General features: G+C 35.6%; 1 protein-coding gene across 1 annotated transcript in view; it reads left to right on the plus strand.

Annotated features, from left to right (window-relative positions):
* LOC132553635 (potassium voltage-gated channel subfamily H member 2-like) overlaps positions 1-17,955 on the plus strand; it is a 97,559-nt gene extending 79,604 nt beyond the window's left edge. Inside the window, exons 10-20 of the mRNA XM_060217895.1 lie at positions 2,666-3,062; positions 3,671-3,870; positions 4,579-4,666; positions 11,158-11,322; positions 11,698-11,891; positions 12,223-12,334; positions 13,170-13,412; positions 14,755-14,882; positions 15,375-15,574; positions 17,058-17,307; positions 17,641-17,955. Coding sequence (XP_060073878.1) covers positions 2,666-3,062; positions 3,671-3,870; positions 4,579-4,666; positions 11,158-11,322; positions 11,698-11,891; positions 12,223-12,334; positions 13,170-13,412; positions 14,755-14,882; positions 15,375-15,574; positions 17,058-17,307; positions 17,641-17,955 — 2,292 coding nt within the window. The remainder of the gene's footprint in view (positions 1-2,665; positions 3,063-3,670; positions 3,871-4,578; positions 4,667-11,157; positions 11,323-11,697; positions 11,892-12,222; positions 12,335-13,169; positions 13,413-14,754; positions 14,883-15,374; positions 15,575-17,057; positions 17,308-17,640) is intronic.
* The last annotated feature ends 1,319 nt before the right edge of the window (positions 17,956-19,274 follow it).

The raw sequence follows: 19,274 nt of genomic DNA on the forward strand, positions 1-19,274 counted from the left end.
TTCATGTAGACTGAGCTAGATGTAAATCTGATACATTTTTACATCTATGTAGAGCTCTATTCATATATTTTGTAATATTTAGAAACCTCCATTTACTTTAAGTTTTACTATTTGAGATTTTATTGTTTAGCTGATGATGCCAGGGGGCAGCACACTACAGGTAGGACCCTTGGTAGTCCAAGATATTCGTAGAGTAATAACTCCATGAGTCTGTGTAGTTCATAAAAGTCAATTCGCACGACTCTAGTAGTTGAACAATATCTGAATTCATCAACACTGGTAGATTATGAATATCTTCATTCGTGACTCTAGTATAGTGGTTTGTTCTTAACTCTAGTAGTTTATAAGCAACTTCATTCAGGACTCTACATCTTAATTCATGATTTCAGCAACTTAAAGATATCTTAACTCATGACTTAAGCAGTATAAATATATCTTAAGTCATTACTTTAGCAGTTTAAAGATATCTTAATTCATGACTTTAGCAGTTTAAAGATATCTTAATTCATGACTTTAGCAGTTTAAAGATATCTTAATTCATGACTTAAGCAGTTTAAAGATATCTTAATTCATGACTTTATCAGTTTAAAGATATCTTAATTCATGACTTTAGCAGTTTAAAGATATCTTAATTCATGACTTTAGCAGTTTAAAAATATCTTAATTCATGACTTTAGCAGTTTAAAGATATCTTAATTCATGACTTAGCAGTTTAAAGATATCTTAATTCATGACTTTAGCAGTTTAAAGATATCTTAATTCATGATCTGCATAGTTTATAAAGATCTTCATTCTTTAGTAATGTAGTTTTAAAATATCTTAACAATGGTGTACAAATATTCTAGTTGAACATATATTAAGGACTGTATCTTTTATTCCTGAATCTAGCCTTGGGTAATTCTCACACGAGTGCAGTGTCCTGTATGTTTTCTTGTTTGTATGTAAATGTCAATGTTATTCATACACATCATACACTATTGGACAGCTCAATCAGTAACAGTGCAATGGAGAACACAATCATAGTCTGAGGAAGATCTGAATTGTGTGTGCTTCTGTGATCCCTACACAGTTCGTAAAAAAGTTCTAGACCTGATCCTTAATGGTCCCTGATAGCTGAAACATACTCTCTGGCTGTATTAGTATTCATACCTTTGCAGTATTATGTATATACAATTTCCAAGTATGACGAGATGAGCACAATTATGCTAACAGAAAGGAGGTTAATAAGAATATCGAGCTGTATTTGGTTAGATATTTGGATGTTCAATACATGTCCTTTAGGCCTCTTGTACAGACTAGGGAGTGTAAATGAGTTTAGACGCTGGTTCCAGTCGTTCAGGGTAAGTACATAACACAGAAGTGTCTCCTGTCTGGGTGTCTGGTTAGTTCTTCTTGTTTGGAGTGTGTTGATTAGAATCTGTGGTGTGTAGCAGGTATGATAAAAAAACTTACCCTGAAGTGATAGTTACATTAAAATTATAACCTGTTTTATTGTAACTAAATATCTATTTAATGTCATACAATCTTAAAGACAGGCATATCTTATGAATTCATGAGTAAATGATGAAAAGGAAAAACAATCAGCTTGCCAAGTTTTCTAAACAAAATTCTGTAACAGATGTCAGTAATCTCGTATGTAATGTCATAGGAGTAAGATTATAAAACAAATGGGAAACGTTTTATAATGAAATTTCAATGGTTGTTTGAATATCAGGACAAATTTTAAATGCTTTCCTAACCAGCACTATTCATGTTGAATATACGTGTTCAGGAGATAGAAGTTACATTAGTGAAGGACAAATTTCAAATGCTTTCCTAACCAGCACTATTCATATTTAATACAACTGTTTATGAGATAGATGTTTGTAATGTAAAGAACAAACTAGAAAAAAACATTAATACATAATATACATAGCTACCTGAAAATGTTGCAGATGAAAAAGAAATTATGAACGAAATGTTGATACACATATGTTTGTTCATTGTATGTTTCTGTGTGTCCAAGAACTGATAAAGAAATGAGGAGAATATATAACTAAAGTGTGTAAAATCTATCAGGAGAGTGATGTTTATAAACTCTGGATCCCCTCTTCAACCTGGATACCAAAATAACAGGAGAACCAGAGAAGAGACATTCAGAATCACACCAAGTGAAATAAAAGCTGTGTGATATACGTTTAAAAATGTTCAGAGGCGAGAAACTTTCAATGATATTATATTTTATATATACACGATGTTAACAATTGATTCATCTTTGATTTTATTTTACGAAAATATCAATGTTATTTACTTAGTTTGTAATCTTGTAACATATATCTGATAATATGAGATGCGCCTGTTATGTAAAATCTGTTTTCACAATTTTTTAAGATGTGAAGAGTTCACTCTTTAAAAAGTTTAGAATAGTGTATCTGGAATCTTTTTAACCTTTCATATTCTTTCAAATTTAAATTAACTCAAATAAATAACACTTTGTTTCCACTGAAAGCTTTATATAATCCATGAATTAAGTTCAATAATTGATTTTTCATGATTGATAGAAATGAGATTTCGCTTTTTACTTTTCTTTTTTATGTATGTTTTTACAAATAAATCCCTTGCACTATACTATATATTGAAAAAGCGTGGCTTACAAATCATAACTTTTTTTTTTTTTTTTTTTCAGACAGCAACATTGATTGGACTTTTAAAAACAGCTCGTCTTCTCCGATTGGTTAGAGTAGTTAGGAAATTGGACAGATATTCCGAATATGGTGCAGCTGTTTTGTTGTTGCTAATGGCAACCTTTGCACTGATAGCCCATTGGCTAGCCTGTATATGGTACGCCATAGGTAATGTTGAAAGACCTCATCTTCCTCCGCCAAAGATAGGTTGGCTGGACCAGCTAGCGGAACAAACTCATCAGCAATACATAAATGGAACAGGAGGACCAACAATAAAATCAAAATATGTCACGGCCCTGTACTTTACCTTCAGCAGTCTGACTAGTGTCGGCTTCGGCAACGTGTCCCCTAATACAAACTCTGAGAAGATTTTCTCCATCCTCATCATGTTGATTGGATGTAAGTATTAGTTACTGGGCGACATCTGCAATCTGAAGCTCGTTTGATGTCGACACAAGGGGAGACAACTTAATCATTTGTAAAAGACAACTGCAACTGCTTTAAGGGAGACAACTGTAGTTGTCTTATTATTTAAATAGGGATATACATTTTATCCGCTGTATATAAGGGGACTATTAGGGGATGAATTTTATCCCCACAGTATAATTGGAGACAATTTTGACCATGATTTAGGGGTGATATGTTAGGCGAGACAACTGACCATTTAGAACTTGTGAAATTGTACTTGAAGGATAAAGGAAGAGCAAGATTCTGACTAGAGGTGGTCACTCTAAAAGTGTTCCTGTGAGAAATTAATTAGTTATGGTATCAAAACAGACATATATTTATGTTATGGTTTTAAAAAAATTAAACAAAATGCTATTAAAGGAGATCATTTTGACATACAGTTTTACAGGTGTTTTATAGAAGCAAACTTAACTATGTTTTGTCGAACTGTGTTTTTGTTTTAATTGAGTGTAACCCTGACAGAATGCTGAGCAGACATCCCCAATTTATGAAGTAATAGAAGCTCTTGATTAACTTGAGAACCCGTTCTTCCATTACAGCATTGATGTATGCCAGTATATTTGGTAATGTATCAGCAATAATTCAAAGATTATACAGCGGAACCGCTCGATACCACACACAAATGTTACGCATAAAAGAATTCATCCGATTCCATCAGATTCCAAACCCACTTCGACAGAGGCTAGAAGAGTACTTTCAGCACGCTTGGTCCTATACAAATGGCATTGATATGAACATGGTTGGTATAGGGCGCTAAATCATTCAAGAATTTCACATTGTACCCTCCCTGGTTTCAATCATGATCATTCTAAAAAAGCAAAGATGGGAATCTGTCCATTTGTCTTCGGAAACTCCACCTAGATTCGTACAAGAATTTTAATGAAGTTTTTTACCTAGATTTTTTGCCCTGCTGTTGGACATTTTGAGATCTTTTTTTTTTAATTTTTTAAAAATTTTTTCTGATTGAGGTATGATCCCTGGTTGAAAATAAGTACAAGAGTTTCGTCTGCATAACTCTTGGTTAAAGGCAGATTTTATAAAACTTGACAGAATGAAAGCCTCAGATTGATGATGTGTCAAGTTTTTATTGTATTAGGATGAAGTTTGCTTCTGTTGGTATAAAATATTTCTACATGAAGTGAACTGACTTTTCATAGCTATATGTTAACATTGAATGTAAATTAAAGCTAAAGGGATGACAGAGAAATGACACATGTTTTGATTAAATATCCAGTTTTACATATATATATATATATATATAATTGTCGGAGAGTATGATATCATCTTTCATATTGATACAATTCAGATTTTAATATTCAATAAATGCAATTAATCTGACATTCCATGCGTGTAAATATTTTTAAAATATTGATATAGAGCCCAGAACTGAAATGTCTTGTATATTGCTTTAAACAGCTTGGATTAAAAAAATTGTTTTAACTTACAGGTTCTGAAAAGTTTTCCAGAATGTTTGCAGGCTGATATTTGCCTGCATTTAAATAAAACGCTGATCAACAATTGCCAAGCGTTTAAAGGTAAGATTGAAATGGCATTGAATTATACTCAATGTTGACTAAAATTTCACCGGCCATTATAATGTTATAACCTTTATCTTATCTCCTAACTGTCAAAAAGTGTGATCTAAATCTTAGCATTACTGACGATTTCTAGAAGGACTCGGAAATAATGCAGTTATTTCATCTAACTCTCAATTTTTATTGAAAGGTACTGCTCACTTGTGTGTCACTTGTACAATCTAATTAGTGATTAGAACAGATTTCAACATATTTAAGCAAATATAAAATTAACATGAAGATTAATATTATTTGTCATCAAGCTAATATTTCTGTCTTTGTTGAGTCGAACTTTCCGTGAGAAATGAATTTCTGAAAGTTGAGTTAAAAATCTGTGACAAAATTTAATAGTGTTCAAAGCAATGTACAAAAAATGTATTTATTTCTTTTTCATTTTACACAGGAATAACCTGGTCAAGGTCAATTATGGCCAATTTGTCCCCTTAATTAAAATCAATAATTAGTTAATATGAGGGGTGCTAAAACTACCTTAAACCCCTCTTAAACGCCAGTCTCCTATACAACATTTTGGTCTTTCAAAATTATGAAGGAAAAAGGTCTTTGCAATATGTTTTGAAGTTTGGTGGTGTTCATATAGTACCATGTCTATCAGAATAGGTGCTGTGATGTTGAACATTTTCCACAAACAGCTTTAAAATTTGGCTAATTCTTAAGATTCTCTGTTACATATATTCCGTTCTCTAACATATATTCCGAATATGATTTCTGAAAAGTTTGTGTGACATTTAAGATAATCTCTCATCCCCCAGGTCAGGTTTTATTGTGACTGGTTCAACGAAAAACACTTTTCATTTTGAACAAGGATTTTGCTCTTTCAATTTAATTTCAATTGCTTTAGAAATTGTTTTTGACTTTCAAAGTGCTGTTTTCTCCGGAGTCAGGTAATTATGATATTAAGGGGGAGATGCATGATAGGTGATGCTGTTCTACTTCCAGCATGGCTTAAATCTGACCGTCCCGTTACAACCACAATTTAAAAAAAACATAAACAATATCGATTGAAACTTTTTAAAATGTTTTAACATTATCAAGATAATACACACTTAACCTAGAAGCAGCGAGATAGAAATTGTTTTTTATATGAAGAACCATTAAGATATGTCATTGCTGTTACTGATAGTGTGATACAATAACTTTGATAGTGAAAGTCGCTGTTGTAGAGCTCATGTAGTAAAAGTGCCAATGTATAGTTTCTGGTATAAAGTGTAGCATCTTCTACAAAACTACAGTGCTCACGTCCTAATATTTTTCCAATATGTACCTAGGATGAGATCCTTTAATGTTTATATATATATGAATAACCCTGATCTTCTAAAATCTTTTTAAAGTTTGATTTTTTTTTTAGGTTAAAGGTCAACAGTGAGCACTTGCTGTGTATATATTTATAATGGTGAAAAGTTAGCTTTGGCTGAAATTTTATAAAGATAAAATTTTAAAGTACCAGCAGGTCAAAGGTCATGCCAATATAGCCATCCTGGGGCACTATATATAGCGGCCACATGCAAATTACTTTACTGGCCTACTTTCAAGGTCACAGGGATGAAGTATATATTTATATCGTGACTTTTTTTCCAAAAGTTGGTCCTAGAGGTCAAGTTGTTGACTGTTCTAAGATAAAAAATTTACATGTAGATATATTCACATCCAGAAGACTCATCAAAGTCATAATGCTATGGTCAAATTGTTATCAAAGAATCCTACTTAAACTTTAAGAGGGCCCATGCAAGGTCATCCTTCCCAGTCACTGCAAACAACATTTTATAGAAATGTACAATATCTCATTTCATTCTTCATATTTTAAACTAAAAAAGGATTGTGGTTGTAAACTAGGAGTTAGATTTAAGGAGTTCCATCCCTTGCAAGGATCACATCAGGGTAGGCATGTCAGTACTCACTTGGATTATTTGGTCATTTCCAAGTTAAAATGAGAGGAGTTTTGTATCAAACTGAACACATCATAACTGACTTAAGTCAAGAGCCAATAAGACACCTCAGCACCGACTGACAATTAGAGACCAGTCACACTGTACACATCAGTACTGACTGACATTTAGGGATCAGTCACACTGCACACATCAGCACTGACTGACAATTAGGGGCCAGTCACACTGCACACATCAGCACCGACTAAGAATTAGGGGCCAGTTACACTGTACACATCAGCACTACAGGGATCAGTCACACTGCACACATCAGCACCGACTGACAATTAGGGATCAGTCACACTATACACATCAGCACCGACTGACATTTAGGGGCTAGTCACACAGTACACATCAGCACTGACTGACATTAGGGACCAGTCACACTGTACACATCAGCACTGACTTACATTTAGGAGCCAGTCACACTGTACACATCAGCACCGACTGACATTTAGGGGCCAGTCACACAGTACACATCAGCACTGACTGACATTAGGGACCAGTCACACTGTACACATCAGCACTGACTGACAATTAGGGATCAGTCACACAGTACACATCACACTGACATAGTCACACTTCACAAATCCGCTCTGACTGACATTTAGGGATCAGTCACACTGCACAGTCACACTGACTGACAGGGGCCAGTCACACTGTACACACAGCATTGACTGACTGACCAGTCACACTGCACACATCAGCACCGACTGACATTTACGAGCCAGTCACACTGTACACACAGTATTGACTGACACATCACACTGCACACATCAGCACTGTCTGACATTTAGGGATCAGTCACACTGCACACAACAGCACTGACTGACATTTAGGGGCCAGTCACACTGTACACATCAGCACTGACTGACAATTAGGGGCCAGTCACACTGCACACATCAGCACTGACTGACATTAGGGGCCAGTCACACTGTACAAATCAGCACCGACTGACATTAGGGACCAGTCACACTGTACACATCAGCACTGACTGACATTAGGAGCCAGTCACACTGTACACATCAGCACCGACTGACATTTAGGGGCCAGTCACACAGTACACATCAGCACTGACTGACATTAGGGACCAGTCACACTGTACACATCAGCACTGACTGACAATTAGGGATTAGTCAAACAGTACACATTAGCACTGACTGACATAAGGGACCAGTCACACTTCACAAATCCGCTCTGACTGACATTTAGGGATCAGTCACACTGCACACGTCAGCACTGACTGACATTTAGGGGCCAGTCACACTGTACACATCAGCATTGACTGACAATTAGGGACCAGTCACACTGCACACATCAGCACCGACTGACATTTAAGAGCCAGTCACACTGTACACATCAGTATTGACTGACATAAGGGACCAGTCACACTGCACACATCAGCACTGTCTGACATTTAGGGATCAGTCACACTGCACACAACAGCACTGACTGACATTTAGGGGCCAGTCACACTGTACACATCAGCACTGACTGACAATTAGGGGCCAGTCACACTGCACACATCAGCACTGACTGACATTAGGGGTCACACACAAATCACACTGTACAAATCACACTGTACAAATCAGCACCGACTGACATTAGGGGCAGTCACACTGTACACATCAGCACTGACTGACATTTAGGGATCAGTCACACTGCACACATCAGCACTGACTGACATTTAGGGATCAGTCACACTGCACACATCAGCACTGACTGATATTTGGGGGCCAGTCACACTGCACACATCAGCACTATCTGAAGACTAAAGCGCACACATTGTCACCGACTGATAATCTTTGGCCAATCAAACTTCATACATCAGCTCTAAATAGTGTCGGTGGCCAATTCAACTGCACACAGCACTGACTGACGTTTTAAGGACCGTTCAAAGAAAGCTACTAATTATAGCTGACTGATGTCTCGAGCCAATTAAACTGCACACATCAGCACTGAATGGCGTCAGGGGCCAGTCCAACTGCACACATCAGGATACACAGAAGTGTAGAGGTGATAGAACTGCACACATTGTCACATTGACTACTTGTAGTTTACGTCTCATCACAAGTTGTTAGAAATGCATAAATGAGAAAATTGCTATCCCCTTTTTTTTATCTTCACATTGGAAAACAACAAATGTTGCATCATATACAATCATACCTACGTAGGTATCAGCCTGCGATTGAGTCACACTGTCTATGCTTCACATCAAACCTACAAAGATGTCCATGTAGATAGAAATGAAAGTCATTAGACTTTTAACATCATTCACAGATTCCCGTAGTTGGACATAGATATTCCTAAGCACTTTCATTTCTTATTAAGAAGGTAAAAATATCACTCTTTGTATAGGTATGTGTGTATAAGCACATGAAATGTTATAATAAATGTATATCGAAGATAAAACTAACTAAAAATCTTACAATCTCATTTTATACGCGTGTTTAAACTCACATGGCTCAGAAGGTCATAAAACAAGGGCATCATATCAGTGAGTTCATCATATATTATGCTGTTTACTGTAGATTTATATATACAAATGTTTAGCCTCATTCTCCTTTAACTGCCTATAGAAACATTGGTGAGCCAGTTTTTTTTTTTTCATCATTGATACTCCTTAGGTTATGATCACTTTCACTTTCTGCACCCCTGGAATATATCATGACAAAATTGAAGGTTCGTTCACCTTGCGGATGAGATGAAGAGACTAGTTTGATCCTTTGATACACATCAAATGAATATCATGGTCACTTAGGTATATTGTATTGGCTTTGAAGTTTGGTGTTGCTTCTTTGTATCTTTAAAAGGAGCATACCAGCCTTTGATTGGTCAGTTTTTTCTCCTGGAACCAATCAAATTACTTCGCTTATGCCTTGAATTTTGCCATGACATGTTCCAGGTGTGCAGAGAGTGAAAGTGATCAGAACCCCTGGAGTATGGAGGATGATCTTTTTACTAACACTGCATAACAAATCCTTCAAATTTTATTGCTACAATATCAATATTTTCAAGACCAGTACAATGTAGATTGTAGCACATGTTACTCTGTATGGTATATAGTAATATTGTACCCAATTTTATTTTGTATTGATTTGTTTTAGGATAAAAAAAGTTTTTGCAAAGAATTACACAGGTGATCCGCAGCAGTAAAATTGTAGCCTAATATAGTCTGTTTTGGGAAAGTTAGATTATCTATGAATTTCTGATGCCAAAGTCAAGATTGTATAAGCAGCTTGATTCTGTTAAAGAAAGTTGGTGTACATAACATGTGGGTTGGAGGTTATAAGTAAATTTGAGTTAGTGTGTAGGAATATAATTCCTCACAACTATAGCCTTTTTTTAAATGCATCGTCACTACATATGAAGCCAGGACACTAATAATATATGCTTTTTTCAAGGGACAGAATTAGATTTTTGTTATGATGGAAAACAAATGCTTTGTGTGCTAGTAACATATATATATATATCAAAATTACCATCTTGAATGTTATATTGATTTAACAATAAGAAATATCAAAAACTTCATTAATATAAAAATATACCACAGGTCTTTCAGAATGTTATCACTTCATAACTGAGAGGAAGGCAGGATAATATGTTTTAATGAATTGGACTGGACAAGATCATGAATACTGTTAAGATCATCCTGTGAATATATGTCCCTGAGTGTGAAGTAGGCTTATATTTAAACTGCTGAATGGCATGATTGGCTGATGATATTGCTCGTTATTCTAGTGTGAATCTTAATATATATATATTATGTTTAGAGATCATGATTTAGGATTTATTATCGCACCAGGTCCTAGAAACAATAGGCCAAGCTTAACGCATGGTGTGTTTTAAAAATCATCCATAATTCTTCATATAGATATCAGCTGGAAACTTTTCCCAAATTTTCTGATGTTACTCATACATGTAGGAAAAACCAAATGAAATTAGTTTTTCTATATAGAATGATCTAGTATCAATTATTCTTCAGGTGTACCATTGCAGAAATGAAAACGGCAAAATGTGGTTATATGGCATTTATGCATCTACCTCCATTGTACTAAGTCTGATAAAGACAAAATACGTTTCTAGTTTATACCTTATTATAGATGATCTTGAATTGAGAAATAGGTGAACTTAGATGGCAATTTGGCTTGGTTAAGACAATGCAATAAAAAACCGAACACTTCATAGTTCTTTTTAGCACTTTTTTTCACAAATCTTGATTAGGTGCACCTATCATCTTTCTCAGCAAAAAGGTGGACAGGTATGAGGTCACTTTGATATCTTTTTGTAGATCAAAAGAATTTGAAAAGTTCATATTATCATTATGAACATGAACAAATACTATTCTATATTGTACTGTAATTAGACCACCTTGAGATAGCTTATGGAGCTCCTGGGCAAATTACAAGATAGATATGATAAAATCCCAACTGCCCAGTACGTAACCTTTCACTCAGTTAATAAATTCATGTATTATTTTTCTAGTTAGTTTTTCTGTTTATATTACAGGTGCCAGTCCGGGTTGCTTGCGGGCACTTTCTATGAAGTTTAAGACGACACATGTCCCACCTGGGGACACTCTACAACATCGCGGGGACGTCCTAACAGGACTTTACTTCATCTCCAGAGGTTCCATTGAGATCCTCAAGGAGGATATTGTTGTAGCAATACTGGGTAACTACATCCCACAAAATCATAAACCTTTTATATGTTTATGGTAAATCACTTTTAAGATTCTCTGTATTGATACATGTCAGAATTTACCATCTCTAACAATTTAAATTTATTTATGTTTAAAATCTTCTTTAAAACCTTACCTTGGTGTAATAGGTGATGACATATTATCAAACCTGTCTATAAAGGTCACTTAAAGGAGCAGAGAAAAATGACCTTTATAGACAGGTTCAATTACTATGAATAATTTTATGTTGAAAACCAAACAAATAGCCTTATAGGGCAGTCTTGGTATAGAAGTGGGTTTAAAGGCAGGTTTGTCTGTATATACATTATGTTCACTGTGTAAATCACTGTTTTGTGTATCTGTGACAGGTAAAGATGATGTGTTTGGGGAAAATATATGTAAACACGACACAATTGGCAAGTCAAGTTGTAACGTACGTGCCCTGACCTACTGTGATCTACACAAGATTCATCGCGATGATCTTATGGAGATACTAGAGATGTACCCCGAGTTTGCTGAGCACTTTACCACTAACTTAGAGGTCACCTTTGACCTCCGAGACGTGAGTACTGTAACGCTTTTGTAATTAGAAGACCAGTGTTAAAAATCTATACGACTAAAAGATACTGAACACAATATTTCAGTCTTGGATACTTTGGAATTAATCCAGACATGTATGTAGAGGAATTTCAAAAGGTCATCATTTTTAGACAAAAAATTGTAAATTTACAAGAAAGATTCTTTTCACATTCAAAAATCATTTTCAAACAAAGGCCATCAAGCATTCTCAGTTTTAGAAAATAATGAAGTTTTAATATGATATATAAAATAAATTTTATATAATTTCAATTTTACTAGCATTTTCTAGTCATCGGTATGATGTTCTATTGCAGGAGGATTTGGTGATACGACGGGCTGAAAATGAGAATAACTACGGGGCTAGACAAATGTTGAGGAAAAGGCGGTCCATTAAATCTGACCACTCCTCAGGGTCAGGATCTCAAGGTTGGTCAATAATGTTATTTCCAGGGATACATTGCTCTGTCATATAACAACTTCTCTGGGATAAAGCCTGACAAAGTTTGTGAAAAGGAAAAACCTGGACCGAAAATATTCAAGGTCACAGCAGTCACTTTTATTAAAACTTTTTGAACGTCTTTTGATTAACCAAAAGGCCTTAGAATCCTAATTTGTGGCTGGTAGTTTATTTTGCTTGAAGCACAGTAAAGGTTACAAATAGAAATGACCTTGACACTTAATTGTCTAGGTAACTATGTCAGATTTGTTAAAGCATTCAAATGCCTTCTTCTGATAACTAAGATAACTTGAATAGTATTTGGCTTGTAGATTCCAGGGGTTAAGCAGGACGAATCTTGCTAAAGTAGCATAGCTTGTCCTGTGTAAGCAGGCTAACATTAAAATTTGTTAAAATAAATTTGTTTATACCCAGTTTTGAGTGTCAGTTACATTGTATATCAGATATACATGAAAGACTATGAATATTAGATCATTGATGCAGGTCTTGTGGGCCTCTTGTCAAGACATGAATACCTGCTCTAATTTTGGAAGAAGAATATCATTTATTTGGCCATGCTATTTCAAAATTTATTATTCTTGATGACTAGGGTATTTTTATTAAGCAAATGACACCCATGTGGCTTAGACTTAAAACATTCATTGCAATTGTCCAAAGAGACACAAAAACATTTCTTTTTCATTTCTTTCTCATAGAAAATAAGATTTCAGACGACAACAACCAATTTTTCTTTCTTTCGTATGGTAAATCTTGCTGAGGCTATCTTTTAACATAATTATATATATGTATCTTATGTATTTCAAGATGAAGGAAGCAAAGAATACAAGTTCCGCCCATCACGTGCTCGTCGTTTAAGGCGACATGTGAACCAACATGAAGGACAGATGATGTCTACATCATTTGACTCGAGCGAAGAGGATATACAGGAAAGTGGGGCGGGAATATTGGAGTTTTCTACCAATAAGGCTGGACAAGACATAACTCCTGCAAACTTTGAATTTGATTCCAAGGATGACAAAAAGCGGCCAGGGTTCTCATCCATTGCAGGTGACATTCACAAATAAATACTTTTCAAATATGGAGGATGGGGGAAGAAACATCTCCTGACATATCTCTGATCAGGAAGAAAACAGTTTCAAATGGTTTCTGTGTCTTTTCAAACCCACGTGTGGCAAATAATTTAGATATTTAGGCTCATGGTGACCTATTGCCATCATGATTTGTCTGTCGTGCATCGTCCGTCATGCGTTGTTAACTTTTCACATATAAGACTTCTTCTCAAGAACCACTAAATGGATTTGGACCAAACTTGGCACAAAGCATCCCCATGGGAAGCCGCTTCAAGTTTGCGAAGAAAAAGGGCGTGGCCCCAATAGGGACCCCAGGAGGGGGAAAAAGGGGGTAAAATTAGGTAAATCTTTAAAAATGTTCTTCAGCATCCCTTAGTGAAGGACATATGAAATTAAGTTGAAAAAAGTGATAATGTCCCCTTTGGGGTCCATAAGGTGTGTAAAAGTGGCCATATGTAAAAACCTTCTTTAAATGACTTCTTCTCAAGAACCAGTGGATGGATTTTGATCAAACTTGGCACAAAGCATCCCCATGGAAAGCCGCTTCAAGTTTGCTAAGAAAAAAGGGTGTGGCCCCAAAAGGGGCCCCAGGAGGAGGGAAAAGGGGGTAAAATTAGGTAAATCTTTAAAAATCTTCTTCGCATGAACCAACAGTCAGATTAAGTTCGTGAGTCTTTTTAGTTGGATGCCTTATTGTATTAGGCAAGGAAAAGATTGTGGGTAGACTTGAAATTGATCTGATTTTTTGTATACTTTAGCTATACATGTATCTACTAAGCTATATTTCAACTTGTAAATGAAAACAGGATTTGCTTTATATAAATGTGCAACCCTGGCCTCTGTTTGGCTAAGACATTTTGGACTTCCTCTCAAGAACCACTGGGTGGATCATGTTCAAACTTGGTACAGATGTTTTACACACGGTCCTGCACAAGGGTTGTTACATTTTTGCAACATTTTAAAATCCCCAGATTATTGACATATATTCCTCAGGTGACCGTTAAGGCCTCTTGTCTATATCTGTTATTATTGTTTGGGCAATAGTAACGCACTCTCATTTCATCTAGTCCACACGGGGTTTGATTCCCTTTAATTATCAGACATGAGAAAGTATTGCATCAGATGACCAATGAGCTGAAAACGGTTTCTGTCCACAAAAGTGATCAGTATACTAACATAAGCTTGTATAAGTTTCACAATTACTGGTATATAGTCGTAAAATAAATAGATTTGATAATTCATAATTTAATATTTATAATTATTTGTAGTTATCAAGATATCTTCGTAAAGAAAAGTAAAATCAATTTTGTTTTTATTAGCTGGAGCCTTAGCTAATGTTAACAACCTGATGAATGTCGTAACTGGACGCTATGACCATCAGAGTAAGAAAATGGACCAAGACACTGCACCTCTACTACAGGACCAAAGCCAGAGTTCTGACACACAGGTACGCTCACAAAGGTGTATATGTATACTGGTTATATATATATAGAGGGAGTATTACCTCCCCTGATTTATCAGATTTTAAAAACTGGAAAAAATAAAGAAAAGAAAAATCCTGTAAAAAAAACTCATTACAGGTAAGGTCGTTGTTGTGCAGGTTCTTTTTTTTTATCTTCTTTTTTGCCAGTTTTAGGAAAAAGATATGAAAAAAAAAAAATTTGAAATAAAATATGCAAAACTTGATGGAGTTGATTCAAAATTATGACTTACTCTTGAAAGCTTTAACCATAGAAAAACAACCTCTTCAGAAATTATTCTTGCAGCCTGCAGATCACTATATATTCTATTGCAAAGCAAGTCCTCAAAATTGATTATATGCAAAACATGTAATGGAGTCCATGTATGGTAAATTTGATTTTGTGCTGTGAAGTGATGTCATCCTTATTTGTCATATTATAGAAGACAAATTTAGTATTCAAACTTGTGACTATTTCAGCCCAAGGGGATGTCCAGTTCCAGTATGCCCAAGTCCACCTCGTCCATGACACTGCCTGTGTCCAGTCCCTCGACCCAGTCCCAGTTTGAGGAGGCACAAGGGCAGACAACCTTCATTCCCACAGAGACCTGTCCAGGTGACCCTAATGATGGCCATTCCAGTCCTCAGGATGTTGAGAGACGACTTGACGAATTAGCAAGGTGAGTGGAAAGCAGAGTAGGTGGATAGCCAGTGGATATTACAGCAAGGTAGGTGGATAGCCAGTGGATGTGACAGCAAGGTAGGTGGATAGCCAGTGGATAATACAGCAAGGTAGGTGGATAGCCAGTGGATGTGACAGCAAGGTAGGTGGATAGCCAGTGGATAATACAGCAAAGTAGGTGGATAGCCAGTGGATGTGACAGCAAAGTAGGTGGATAGTCAGTGGATGTGACAGCAAGGTAGGTGGATAGCCAGTGGATGTGACAGCAAGGTAGGTGGATAGCCAGTGTATGTGACAGCAAGGTAGGTGGATAGTCAGTGGATGTGACAGCAAGGTAGGTGGATAACCAGTGGATGTGACAGCAAGGTAGGTGGATAGTCAGTGGATGTGACAGCAAGGTAGATGGATAGCCAGTGGATGTGACAGCAAGGTAGGTGGATAGTCAGTGGATGTGACAGCAAGGTAGGTGGATAACCAGTGGATGTGACAGCAAGGTAGGTGGATAACCAGTGGATGTACATTTTGTATGTTACATCACAGTAAGTGGATAGACAATGGATATGACAAAGTGAATGAGTGTGGAAGCAAGGTGAGTGCATAGCCAATGAATGTGACAACATCGTGGTAAGTGGATAGATATTGGATGGAACTTGTAGACATAGGAGATGACCTACACATACTACCCAATGCAAGATTTTCCATATTGTACAATCTGTCTAGTACATTTACAAGATATCTGGAATATTTTAATTGAGACATACCCAATTAGTTATCTGACTAGAAACCCACAAGGGAAGTTATTCAACCTAATCTAAGAATTCCAATATCCATCAGTTGATATTGATTTTGTGCAGTTTTGGCACAGTTGTGTTTGTAAGGATAATTCATTACCTCATGTGTGATATATTGGTCTATTTAGTGTCAGGCTGACATTCTGTAACATTGAATTCTAACCTTTTCCTCAAATGAGGTTTTATTACAGAATACCAGCACTTGTCTGACAGAATTTTTTCAAATACATATAAAAAATATGAAGTAGATTTATGACAAAGAAGGGCGAATTTAAAAATTCATTGATGACTTAACCAGGCCATGAGTTTATCTGAAAATGGAGGAACTCAACAGGGAAATGGATGATTCATTGACAAGTTTGAAATAGCGGTGAACAAAAAATTATGCATGTGGAATGTACAGGAGGTACTCTGATGTGGTAAATCAAAGGCAAAATGTTTATAGGTAGACTACGTTTACCAAATTCACAAATTGATGTTACTTGTAATCAGAAAATTCGTCACTGTTGAGAAAGTTGATTAATAGGGAGAGTTATCTCCCCTATGGTATATACTAAACTATGTTTGAGACAAATCTTGTCATGATATGGTACATTAATAAATCACTTGTTTTATATCTTAAGTGATGTACATGTATCTCCCAGTAGAAGAAGGTTACTGAGAATATTCCTGTTATTGGTTTCTCTACAGGCAGCTGACAAGACTGGAGAGAAAAATGGGTTGTGATATTGCCATGATCCTGAACATTCTACGCTCCCAGACAGTGGAACCTTCCCACTCTACACAGATACCCTCCGACCCCCGCGTGACCCCACCTGATGGCAACCTCCCACCTCCCCCAGACTATAACCAAATCCAGGAGGATGATGATACCTTTGGATATCAGGAAGCTGCAGACAAATCAGGGAAGGCACAAGTTTCTGCAAAACACTCCAAGACGGTAACATTTTTCTCCTGTTTTCCTCATTGTTTGTCTCTCAGTCTCTTGATATTTTCTGATTACGAGTTTTTAGCCAGTTCATAGCATTATCTGACTGGAATATGTATTATACTACCGTGCCTAGGTTGGAGCTCTTTTGACCAGTGCAAACGTATATATTTAGTCTGTATTATCTTTGAGGCTCATATTGATATAATCCTATCTGCTTGAAGATAAAAATGAAAGCTTGTAATAGATAAAGAAATAAATCTTAAGTATTGTTCTTCCTGCTAATCTTACGGGTCTGACTTGAAATCTCTCACTTCAGCATTGTTTGCGTGTTTCTTGTTTCAGGAGAGTGACCAGGAAGATGGTGAGGATGGACCGTGGAAGCCTCGGACTGATTGTGATATTGCTTCTCCGTTATCAAATATTCCCACTAGTGACAATTCCATTTCCCCATGTGATCCCACAGACAGTACACATTCATCTTCATTCAGCCAATCACAAACTGTGTCTCCTCTGTCTGAGGCAGTTTCTCCAATCAGCCAATCAGAAGATCCAGCTCAATCTCAAATCAGCCAATCACAATCCTCCACTCTATCACCAACGACACGTCGTCGTTTGGGTATACCTGATGGTGTGGACATGAGGAACACTGTTGTTTAGTTATCTTGTTGTTATTTTTAGTTGATATATACTGTAGTATATGGCACTCCAACTTTTAAATCGTTCTTATCCAGACATTCGCCAAAATGTTCACGTGAAAAAAAGTAAGCTGAGATGGTCAGTTGTCAGATGACTATTGTTCAACACATAATTAGAAAATGACATACAGTTTTAATCTGATTTATTATTTATAAATATACTTCACTTGTATTTACAGTTAAGTATATCCACAAATAAACAAATTTTACGAATTAAAACGTTTGAATTATTCTTCTGAGGTGGATTCGTGTTAATTTTTTATTTAACTTTAGTTATTATATAATAATCCAGTAGTTCTGTACTAGTTCAGATATGATGATTCATTGAATTAATAATGCTTTCACAGATCTCAAAACCTTAAAATATTAGTCACAAAATTTGTAAAGGACTCAGAATCAATATAAATATGGATTGTTTGAAGTGTATGTTTTGTCAGGAGACTTAAGAAATCCTATATCCTTAATGAAGGAAATTTCAATTTCATCAGTTGAATAGATATCAGATATACTAACAAAATTAGATGGACTTACTTCATCACTGATATGATTTGAGAAAACTTTTAAGTAATTTGTTAAACAGAAGTATTTACACTGTACCTGAAAGATATTTCCAATCAATTTCTCTTCTTTGGATCTTTCTGTCAAAAATTGCTTTTTTTTTTTTTTTTTTTTCGTTAGTTCTGAAATCTTGAAATGCATGTTTGTTTAATGTTGCAAAAATCTGCTACCTCAGAAGAATATATTCATTAATGATAATGCTTATGACCCGAAAGTGAGGAAAAAATTATGCTAGAACCATTACATCAAATAGAATGTATTTATACTGTTAAATGATTTAAAGACTTAATATTTAAAAAGTTGCATACTGTAGCTCTGATCTTAATGAATAGGATTTTCAGTTAGTGATTAAAATTGTATATTTGAAAAAAATGATAAAATTATTTAAAAACTTTAGATCTGAAAATTCTATATTATTGCAAGTGATAATATACAAAACAACAACATGTAGTGTGGTAGGACTGGTTAGAATAATAGAATCAGAGTGACGATTTAAAGCACAGTTATGTATCAGAATTATTTCGCAAATACAATGCAAAATCAGATGATTGTGGTTTCTCAAACTTGAATCTACAGTAATGTGTTAGAAAGATTGTCACGATTTAAAATAAAAGATTATGTATATTGTAAAAGATTACATATTGTTTTTGACAATAGGAGATTGATAATGGTTTGAAAAAAAAAAATTAAAAAAAAAATCTTGTCAATTTTTGACAACAGGAG

Source organism: Ylistrum balloti, unplaced genomic scaffold (genome assembly GCF_031769215.1).
Source record: "Ylistrum balloti isolate Yb309-2 unplaced genomic scaffold, AGI_CSIRO_Ybal_v1 Utg370342, whole genome shotgun sequence".
Lineage (NCBI taxonomy): Eukaryota > Metazoa > Mollusca > Bivalvia > Pectinida > Pectinidae > Ylistrum > Ylistrum balloti.